The sequence below is a fragment of the Taurulus bubalis genome, assembly GCF_910589615.1.
Source record: "Taurulus bubalis genome assembly, chromosome: 1".
NCBI classification, from domain to species: Eukaryota; Metazoa; Chordata; class Actinopteri; order Perciformes; family Cottidae; genus Taurulus; species Taurulus bubalis.
This window is the reverse complement of record NC_136589.1, coordinates 45,043,723-45,055,012: the sequence shown is the minus strand read 5'-3', so window position 1 is coordinate 45,055,012 and position 11,290 is coordinate 45,043,723. Positions and strand designations below refer to the sequence as shown.

At 46.9% G+C, this 11,290-nt stretch overlaps 1 protein-coding gene across 2 annotated transcripts; it reads right to left on the bottom strand.

The window, feature by feature from the left end:
- Positions 1-799: 799 nt before the first annotated feature.
- Positions 800-9,418, bottom strand: fosl2 (FOS like 2, AP-1 transcription factor subunit). 2 transcript variants are annotated; one of them, XM_079231031.1, is made up of 4 exons: positions 8,707-9,418; positions 6,061-6,315; positions 5,649-5,756; positions 800-3,479 (listed from the first exon to the last, which is right to left on the bottom strand). In XM_079231031.1, the coding sequence occupies exons 1-4, from the start codon at positions 8,833-8,835 to the stop codon at positions 2,901-2,903; spliced, it is 1,071 nt and encodes a 356-aa protein (XP_079087157.1). In that variant the 5' UTR covers positions 8,836-9,418; the 3' UTR covers positions 800-2,900. The 2 variants fall into 2 exon arrangements, with proteins under 2 accessions (XP_079087157.1, XP_079087158.1); XM_079231032.1 differs by having other exon boundaries at positions 6,061-6,312.
- Between the last annotated feature and the right edge of the window lie 1,872 nt (positions 9,419-11,290).

Here is an 11,290-nt window from a genome sequence, read left to right as displayed (position 1 = left end):
TTTGAATAATATGCTGTCCGCAGATAAGATGTGGAGATATATAAAACAAAACGTTCACGATGAAATTATTATTATTATTATTATGTTTCATCAGGATCAATTTGTTGCCAGCAGGCTCCAGATAAAAAATTGGTAAATTAATATATATATATATATACATATATATATATATTTAAAATAAAATATTTTGAATGATAAATATATATATTTACATATCTATATGAATATATCTTAATATTGTTCTTAATATCTTATTCAAATGTTTAAGCCTTAACTTTTAAGTTATTGTAATTCTGTGTGGAAGGAGGACCTAGCAAAGTAAGTTTAAATGTTAAATGTGCTTATGGCAAGAAAAATGTCTTGAATTTTGAATGGTTATATGAGTATTATGTCCTATACTGTCAAAATAATAATTATGTAAAAACAATTTAAAAGAATCTCCAGAATACACTATGAGAAGGCAGCATGTTAAATAATAAATTAATAATATCAATATTATTTACATTGTTGACAATATTACCATGTTCTGTGTGACGACTCTTCGATGTTTCATAGAGGCAATCAGGCTCTGAATGAATCCTGAAATGATAGTTGTTGCTTTTTTTTGTCTTAGCCTTTTCCTTTGTCTTTTTGGTTTACTCCACTTGATGTGCTGCTTTAGCTTGTCTTCAGTGTCAGATACTCTTTCCTCTTCCGGACTGATCAGAACGATTGATAAACAGGGTGGTGGTGTAGTGAGTGCATCCCAATGAACAAAATAGCACAACGTCGGGTTGAAAAGTAATTTTTTTGTTGATTTTATTATTATTCATTTAAATTAACAAACACTGCTATACATATTGCTGTTTTTTTTAATTAATTTTGAATCATTTTGAACAGTTAAAGCATTTGGAAAAGAAGTAATAGTAGTTGAAAACAGGCGACAGACAGTAGATGACATGTACAGCAGAAGATCTACAGTCAATGGCTTTCCTATGTGTGTCGAGGGGCTGCAGAATATTTCAACGTACAGACATATCAGACTTGCCCACAGTAATGTTTTTGGTTACTCTTTATGTTGTCATACAGGATCAGAGACCCCCCCCCCCCCCCTCCCCCCCAGGTTGCATCCACACAACATCATCAGAAGAGAAACAGCCGGCGCGTTCTTCCCAAAGTAGCAGCAGCTTGTATTGAATTGCAAAGTCCGTTTTTTCTGCATCCGGCACAACCAAACGTCTTCCAACCACAACGTGTTCTCCTCTATCGACAGAAAAAGGTTTCGAGCGAAGACGACAACCCCTCTGTCTAAAACCCCTGACGTTAGGAATGTTTGAAGTGAACAAAAAAACAGTCCCAAACATCGCTGTTGTGTCCCTCTCAGTGCACAGTATTGAAAACCCTCATCCCTTTAAAGATACACACACATGTAAAAACGACGGAAAAAAAGAAGTGCTTCTTAGAACTTCAGAGATATTACATCTTCACGAGGTGTCCCCTCTTTCATCTCAGGCCAGCTGTTTCAAAAAATTTAAAATAAAGAGTCCCTTTCTTTTGTCAGAAAGTGACCAGCGTCTGGCCCCACGACAGAGTACCTCCATGTTGGCGTACGTTCACACACCCGTAAAAAAATCAGCTTGTCTGACTTGGATTTAAACATCATTGACTGTCTGCTTTACTAAAAGTGACAGATGTACAAACACAGTATAAACAGGGTTGACATCATTGGCAGCTGGAGACGGTCTAGACCACAGTGGCTTTTTTTCTTCTTTTCTTTTTTCTCCAAATTTTAGCAAAATCCCCTCCTTTTTACACAAAGACGGACAAATTACAGGATTACACGTGTCAAACAAACCTTTTTTTTAGGCTTTTTGAAACCCGCCCTGTCAGACCGTGCGAGACACAGACAAAGAAGGTCGTGATCCGGTGGAGGAGGGTTTTGTTCAACCTTTTGTGTCGTCTGAGCGTAAAAATTCCCCCTCGTGACGCGAGGAGGCGACGACCCTCAGCGTACAGTGCATCGTCGCCGCCTGCAGCACTAGACCGCGCGGCGCTCTTCACCACGGGGTTCTACTACACATGAGAGATCTCCCTGACATCAATGTAAATCACATACACTTTGTCATAAACAGGTTGTAAAAGTTCATGTACAGAATCACTGAGGAAAAGCACACCGATACTACTGTAAAGTCAAGCCGCTATGGCAAAAATAGAAGGTTAGAGTATTGAGGAACTAGTCATTGATTGGCTCGTAATCCTTTGCAACACTGAGGAGGCTCGGGCGCCACGCAGGCGACCCCTTTGCTTTTCTACAGGCGGATTAAGGAGAGGACGAGGTCTCAACAAAACACTTCTTAAAATGTAATCAGCACAGGCCGTAAACACGATTAAAGAGATGGAAACAGCGTCAGAGATGTGTTCACACTGCTGGTAGCGATTCCTGAATCGAGGTTAGGAACTCTCAGTGGAAGAGGAGACGAGTCTCCTCCTCAGAAACCCCCCGCAGAACGCCGACCTCGTTTAGTGATTTATTGATTCGTCTTGGCGGAGTGCAAGTGTCGGCCACATGGCTTTTGAAACATTGGCAAAAATATATATATATTAACGCGCTCTCTGGTTGCGGTCGCACCGACTCACAGTTGCCAGATTGCGCCGTGTTTCTCTTCAGAATTGTCTTCCCAGTAAACAAGTTGATACTCTGGAGTTGAAATGGCGAAGGGAGGACACTTTTTTTTTTTTAGCACACTGAAGCAGAACAAGAAGAAACACGCGGCGTAGCCCTTGTGGGTCTCCCTGCAGGGGGTGGGGGGCTTGGTCTGGACTTTTGAATGTGCTCTTGGGTCTCTAAAAGGGGAGGCGCGTTGATCCCCACGCTCGCCGTCAGCCACAGTGTTTGTTTCTCAGCCGAGCGCGGCCCTCCCTCAGAGCGCCAGCAGGGTGGGCGAGTTGAGGGAGTCTGAGGACTGGTCCCCGCTGCTGCTGCTGCGCCGGTGGGCCTTGGAGCAGGACTCGGAGGAGGGCGAGGGGCTCTCGGGCTCCAGCATGCTCGGGTAGGTGAATATGAGGCTCGGGGCGTTGGGCGTGGCGGCCGGAGTGGACGCCGCCACCACCGGCGTGTTCAGGCTGTCCCCATCCGTGCAGTACATCCCGCCGCCGCCCAGGCAGATGGGCTTGATGACGGAGCGCTGGGGCTTGCCCACGTCGTTTCTTTCGTCCGGCTCTTGCTTCACGACGACGTGGTTAATCTGAGGCCGGCTGCCCATGTTGGGGCGCATGGTCAGGGGGAGCGGGGCGCACTGCTGCTGCTGCTGGTGCTGCTGCTGCTGGTGCTGCTGCTGGTGGTGCTGCTGGTGGTGCTGCTGCTGGTGGCGCTCGTCGGTGGGGAGCTTGCACACGGGATTGTGGGCAACCAGCATGAACTCCAGCTTGTCTTTCTCCTTCTGCAGGTTCTCGATCTCCTTCTGCAGGTCCGATTTCTCCTCCTCCAGCTTTTCAGTCTCCTGGAGGGAGAAACAGGAAATAGGGTTGAGCGCTACAGTTTGAGCAGGTTCTTTTTTTGGGGGGTTGCTTTTCATCATTTTGGGGGGCATTTTTGACAGGAAATAAGGGGACAGAGAAATGGAGAACAACGTGGAACAGCCACACGTGAACCGAGCGACGACTTTTACGGTTCAGGGTCAGAACCGAGAAGCAGGACCGATTGAATTTGATCAGAACAAATAGCCAAGAAAGTGACGCCATGGCTGCAAAACAAAGTGAATCATTTCAAGTTTCTCCCAGTCGGGTCCGTCAGATGTGCGACTAATCCAGTATTTCTCTCTAGTGGGGCGCCGAGGTATTACAGGCAGAACTGCAGAATTGATTTACTCACCAAATGTATTGAGAACTTAACATATTACAAAAGTACAAAGTACACAGACATAACACTATGTATAAATAAATACATGGGGAAAGGCCTGTACCTTTGTGTAATGTTTACGTTATGCCGCAATGGCCAAGATTCTTGGTGACTCGCCAAATCCTACCTCAGTGAGATCCACTTTTCTGTTGTCTCCTCTCAAAACTAAATACAGACATTGTTCAACATTGAGCATGAATTGAGAGCGGCCGTATCAAGCCTGTAACCCTGTCTTACAAAGGTTTGGAGAGAAAAGCCGGCTCATTGCAGCCACTAATACTGAAAAAACTTGATGGCTCACACATATTTGTTGTTTTGAGAAGATATGCAGTGTAAAAACTCAGTTAAACTCTTTATTGCCAAATATTTTAACTTGTTTTCTTTATTCTTCTTCTTTATTGTTATGATATTGAACATATATTCAGTGCAAAACAGGTTAAATGAAGCCACAATAAGATAGTTTTTTGCCAAATATTAGGGTTTTTTTGCACAGATACATATATATGTATTTATTTGCATTGTTCTAACAAAGTGATAGCACATTGTGTTTGTTTTTGTCTGATGGATCAATCTGGTTTACTTGAAAGTGATTGCAATTGTTTTTTATCCTGTCATCAGATGGATTCACAAAAGGATGCTATTGCAATAACATTTCAGCATGGACCATTTTGTGACAATTTTGTTGGAGCACGAATATTTTGGGGAGTGACAGAAAAAGTTTGAGAACCACTGGACTAATCCCCCAAGACGCCAAAAGAGGGCACTGTCCGTCCACTACAGCTCTACTAACCATGGGAAGTGGCACAATCAGGAACTTTTCCTGGGCCATTTGGACTGGACATGAATCTGACTCTGACGGTTTGTGTTTGTGTCTCTGGAGATATGAGATCTGCATCAGGAGCGTGTCATGGAAGTGCACACACTCAGGACAAAAGACCCATAAACACCTCCAGACATCAGGCTGATAAAGAAAAGCTGACATGCTGTCTGAGAACTTTGACTCAGGGCCAAAGGTATGAGGAAGGGGAGGGGCTTAGTGAGGAACTTCAGTCAATCAAAGAGGAGCGGCTAGGAACACTGTTCAAGCGACACTTCCTTATTTGGAATTTTGAAGAAAGAAAAAAAAATGCGTTTAGACGGAAAGGCTTTTTTTTTTCTTTTTCTAGAGGCGGTGGCTGTGTGTGTGTGTTTGCTGATGTGTGTGTGTGTATTCGTGCGTGTGCGTGTGTGTGTGTCTCTATGTGGGATTGTGAGACAAGCAATTGGCCCCTTTTTCACAAAATGTCCTTCATTCACGGAGACAGCTGCCTGAAGCAAATTCCATTCCTGTTTTTTTTTTTTTTTAAAGGCCTGACAAGCTCCACCTCACTGTAATTCGGCTAATTAGTCCGTTTAGATGCTGCAGACAGCCCTACCTCTGTCTGCAGCTGCCCGAGACAAAAAAGCCTTTCATCGCCTGTCATCTCCTCGCTCGGGCCTCGCACTCAGAGAGTCAAACCAGTAATGCAAGGTTGTAAATTTAGGTGTGCTCGAACAGTCTTAAAACAAATAATCTGGACTCCTGCCAGACTTCTGAACCAGTGTGACTTTTTATTCTCCTGCCCTATTTGTTATTCATCTCTAAAATAAATATATGATAACTATACGATAACAACTGGGAGCCTGATTGTTCACTAGCCAGAGGTGCTTTACGCATGAGAGGAAGGTTCAGTGAACCCGACAACACACTCTGATCCGATGCGGCGGCTCCGGTCTGCAGGTTCCCACTCACCCCTTGCAGCATCTCCGTGAGCTCTCGCCTGCGGTTGCGGCATTTGGCGGCGGCCAACTTATTCCTCTCGCGCCTCACCCTCCGCTTCTCCTCTTCCTCCGGGGTGAGCTAAGGGCAAAAGTAGAGAAGGAGCGCAGCCGTAAAACGAGCTGCTCGACAAACACGCGCTCAATCAACACCGAGCAACGTGGAGTATAAACACTGAGCTGGGAGGAGAACACTGATGCCACGTAGAATGTATTGGCATGATAAGATAAACTCATGTTTCATGATTTTGGAGGAACATGCGATACTGTGTGTTCAGGGTGAACACACTTCAAATGTCTTAGAGATAAAGATTAAAAGAAACCAGCATCCAGCTATTGAAAAAAAAAAGAAAAAGAGGCCTTATTTTGCTGTTTTCCCCCCTCACCTGTTCGTCCCTCTTGCGGCGGCCCCTGGCGTCCCCGATGGAGCGGATGACCCCGGGCCGAGCCAGCGTGTTGTGGCCCAGCAACCCCGAGCCGTTGGGCAGGTGGTGGCCGTACGGGTGGGAGCGGGAGTACGGGTTGGACATGGAGGTGATGACGGTGGGCTGCACCATCCACTGCAGGTCTTGGCTGGTCGTGATTGCATTTATGGTGGGGATGAAGGCACTGTTGGAGCCGGGCATGTCGACCCTGTACTTCTGGAAGAGAGGGGGACAAGAGAGAGGCGGGATAAGAGGGAACGCATCGGAGGGGAAACGTTGGTGCAGCATCCGCAGAGCATCTTCAGTTTCTGTCCACACACACCACCACCCACCATTATCACATTCACACACTTTCCACAGTACGAGCTTATAGTAATGATTCAATCCAACATGTTTGTAACCCCTGGAGTGGAACAGTGACACATGCTGTGAATCACACAGAGAAAGCCCAAGGTGTCCAGAGCATCTCACTTTACTACAATAACCATGAGACAGAGCACTGGAGTGCTACACATCTGGACCGGCATGAGGATGAATACACATATTACATGCTGGATGGATATAATGTGGTGGTACGGCGGCACAGATTTATTATATTATAAGGACTTGAGAGATTTGTTTTTCTGAGATGCAAAATGATAAGTGACAATCAATTTATAATTTTAATATTGGAATTAACAATTACTTATTTAAAGCAAAAGGATGCCTTCGCCCTCAGTTGTGGGTAGAGAGCCGTGATGCAGGATCTATGTTTCTGGTCTCAAGGAAAAAGATTAAATTATGGATCAAATCCAAAGATTTTAAAAGTATACGAATCTGCATGATTGTGGGAACTTACTCTAAAAACGATATCGGTATGAGAATATGTGTGGTCAGTATTACGTCCACAAGCAGACAGTGTGCGTAAATTACGCACGTCCTCACATCGCCGTTATTCCCGACTTTCCGTCGGATATCCCGACAGTCTATTGGAACTTTGTTTATTCTGGTGGTGAGTCATTGTGTATGGGATTTGTTAAGCACATGGGAAACGCGAGCAGTTCCAGTAAGAAGGGGGGGGGGGGGGGGGGGGGGGGCATGGCATGATCAGACAGACAGAATTATGTGAGCGGAATTCACATACTTATAAACAACCAATGGAGTATAAAAATCACACACAAAAAACAATCTGTTGAGTTATTACGCTAAATATAGGGGATTCCCAGTTTGGGTGATAGAACTTTTAAATATATTGTTCTAATTAAAACATGGAGAACATGCTCCGCTTTGATATGTCTCAACACAGTCGTGTTCCAGCCCGCCGTAATGGGAACCAGCCCGACAGTGTGATTACAGGGAGCCTCAGCAATGAGAGCTACGGGCCAACAGTTTACCGTAATGTTGCGTGAGCTCTGACGACGCTGTTCCACAGAAGTGCACTAAACCGATTTAACTGCGCGCTAACAACATGCCTCTTCCTTATGATTTACATCCCATCATTAGAGAGAGTATGGACACGGCGTCCTCACAGCGGCACACCTACCGCCGCCGCGGGTCCAGGAGAAGGTGTGAGACCCGATGACACCGAGGAGATGATTGCAGGGTGTTTCAAAGGAGCGCGCACGACGTGCTGCGTGTGCAATTTTTTGGGGATAATTTTCTCGGTAAGGAAATACGGGTTATTTGGAAGGGGGAGTGGGGGGGAGGTTTTTGAGCACGCGTTTCCTGCTGGAAGAAATGTGCCATGTGTAGCGCGAGACCCGTCGAAGAAAATGGGACCACAATCTGATCCGTGGTCGTGTCACTTCTGATAGTCCAACCTGAACTGAATTTATGTCATATTTTGCAACAGCATATAAGGTCTTTGGCGCGCTCCAGAAATGCAATATCTGGTGGCCAAGACCGACACATCCTGGCGATGTGTCCCTGTGAAGCAGCGCGCGCCTGTTGCGTTCTCCCAACTGGCGCACTGGGTAAATAAATAACTCAATACATGACATGTACTGTGCATTATTGCCCCTATAATGCGCGTAAACCCGTCCCCACGGTGCTGTTACACGCGCACAGACCCCACGAATATTACAGTTTTACGCACGGACTGGAGAGATGAGCGCGACAACATATCAGAGACATCTGGAAATCAGGCAAATAAAAAAAAACATGTCACCGCATCACATGTCACCGTGTCCCATTTCTCCTGCACACCATCAGCAACACATGTGAGAGTAGCCTGTAGCTTTTTAAAGTTTGGTTTCACCATAAGAAAGCGCAATGTGCGGTTTCATTTTCATGTGCAAAATCACCACCGATTCGCCATTTACCGCGCACGCACGCACGCACGTACGTTTCACATTCGACACATCACACCGACGGTGTTTAGACAACCTGTGACATAATTAAAATAGAATGATCAACACATATTTGTGAGCAGGTCGAGTCCCGCATCTGTTGAGTCATCGATAGGATCCGTGTCATCGGGTTCACCCCTCCCCAAAGCTAGAATGTTTTCATAAAATATATTAACTGCACAAAATCAACCTGTACGATGAACGACGTGCACGTGTCCGATGTTGCGCACTTGGCATCGACGTGATTATGGTGTTATTCATATTGATGTCGCGGCGTTACCTGATAGCTTGAGGTAGAGACCGGACTTCCGATCGTGCTGCTGCCGCTCGTGAAGGACTCTGGCTGGGCCGGAGAGGTGCTGCTGCCGCGGGACGAGGTGTCGTAGTTCCCGGAGTAGTCCTGGTACATGGTCCAGGGGAAAGAGGGGACTTCTTTAAGATCTGAAGCCTCCGCCCCCTCTTTTTATTTTTTTAAATCCTCGCAGTTCAAAAAAGGCACCAAGAGAAAGATTTTTTTTTTTTTTAAATCCTCTGAGCTCGAGTTAATTCGGGATATCCAGAGAAGAGTTGAAGACGAAGTGCAACACGCTCCCGTGAACTCAACTACAGCATCGCACAAATGTCGCCACTTTCGAATGAATATTGTCTTCCTGCTCGTGAAGGCTATTTCTTATTGTGCTTCTTCTTTCTTTATGACGCTTGAGCCGCAGGTAAGACCTTCACTGCGCTATGGTGGATCCTCTCAGGTGCGCAAACTTCAGCCTAAAGTCAGCCGCACACCTTCCGCAGGCGGACCCGGTGGAGACGCGCAGGTACAGAGTGACGCACGCAGGTGAACGCTCGCTTACTGCCGGCTAATCTTCTGCTGTCTCCTGGTCCTCTTCTCTCTATCTGAGCTCTCCGCTGCTCACGGAACACTTCGAACTTTTTTTTTTTTTTTTTCTCGCTCTCTTTTCCTTTCTTTTTTTTTTTCCTTTCTGAACCACACTTCCTAGAGATGACTCACTTCAATGGCACTATGAAGAAACTGCAACGGCTTTTCAACACCAACGAAACGGCCCACGTCACGGCTTGGGCGTTGCAACTTCTTCTACAGGGGGAGGGGTTGCGCTCTGGATAAGGCAACGCAACCGAGAGATCCGCCGCGACCGTCCGTCGCCCAGCGGACACCGGAGACACCGCCGACCCGCAGGCGGGACCGTCAAAGCAGCCCAGATGCACGCGGACGGGTTTATTTTGTGATGCGAACATCAGCGCCCGCAGTGGAGTTCACAGGTCGGTCTGACTTGTCTCGGTCCATTGACGCATGTTTCCTAAAATGGGCAGTTGCGTCAGAGCGCGCGTGTGGGTTTCCTTGGTAAAGAGGAGCGTCAGACACGGGAGGGATTCCCTCCCCTCGCCGCGCGGCACTCCGGACTCTGAGCTCTCGGCGCGCGGGTCCCGGTCCCGTTACTGCTCAGTGCAGGGGGGGGGGTCGAAGATATGAAAGCTTTACGTATATAGATGATGAAGCGCGTCTGAAGCCCGCGCCCCCACGTGCACGCGCGCTCAAGTTTCTATATCTTGGAAGGTTTTCTGTGCCAGAACAGCATGCTGGTGTTTCTGTTTCCTCTGTGCGACAACGCACGCGGAGACGCAACTTGGAGAGCGCAAACGGGGACGTCACATGAACCCGCAGCGTCATCCGGTGCACGTTGGGTCCACTTCCCCCGTGGCCCACCGGTCCGGTCTGCACACAGCGGGCGCAGCGCAGCGCAGCGGCTTCAAAGGGACCGTCAGTGAGATGTGGGCTAATTGTGACTCGGACGCAGCTCGTGAACAAGGGCACGGAGCCCAGAATGTGCCACGTTACACGAGATGAAATGGCGTATTAAGCATAATCCAATCTGTCATGGTCCCCATTTTAATCTGTATCACTGGTTATACGATGAGCTCTCTTAAAGAGGGTTTTTTTTTTTCCGTTTGCCGCGCGTGTCTTTGCCAGAAAGAGTCGCTCGACTCAAAAAAAAAAAAAGTAAAAGTTTCAGATGCGGGAGGAAGTTGTGTGGGGAAATAATCTGCAGGGGGTTTTCTGAGGTGACCACTGCGACTGAGTTCATGCGCTTGCTCATAACGCGAACACGTCAATTACACTGCAGCCCTTCCAATATGTCACCCTTTCCGAAGCAAGTGGGTGTCCTCTCTCTCTCTCTCTCTCTCTCTCTTCTCTCTCTCTCTCCCCTTGACCTGTCCCGTGACCCGGAGCTCCCTGCATGTGTGAACGCAGATGTGCAATACATCTCTTTCTTTTATATTAATTAATGATTAGTGTTTGTCATCTGCCAACGACCCAGCTTTTTTGAGAGGGCGGCGGTGTTGCTAAGCGACACAGTTTCCTGCTAAATTGCTGGGGGGGGGGGGGTTGTTGCTAATCTGCAATAGTCCTGCTATAATTAATGCTGTAATATAATTTGAGACGCACCCGTCGGCGTCGATTTGGGGGAAGCAAAGGTATGGCACTGTGACAGGGTCTGTTCCCTTATATGAGGCCAATTTGGGTCTTTTAAGTACATAATGAGATATCATCACGTTATGTGACGCCCGTCAGTCAGACGTCTTTGCTCCAATTTGTCATTAGTTTCACGGGTGTTGATGGTAAAATGACAGACTTATTAAAAAAAAACTACAAAAACAAACAAGTGCCTGCCATCGGGTCACGTGGGCGGGTCCCTCCATCACATCATGAGGTATTACGTCCACTGACTGAGGCAAGAGGCTTAAACTGGCTGTGCGTGGCCGACGCAGACGGGGCCCTAATGCTGCATTCAAGTGCCTGTCTGCAAAATCCGAATGGCAGATTGTAAATTAAGGGCAGTCGAATGCTT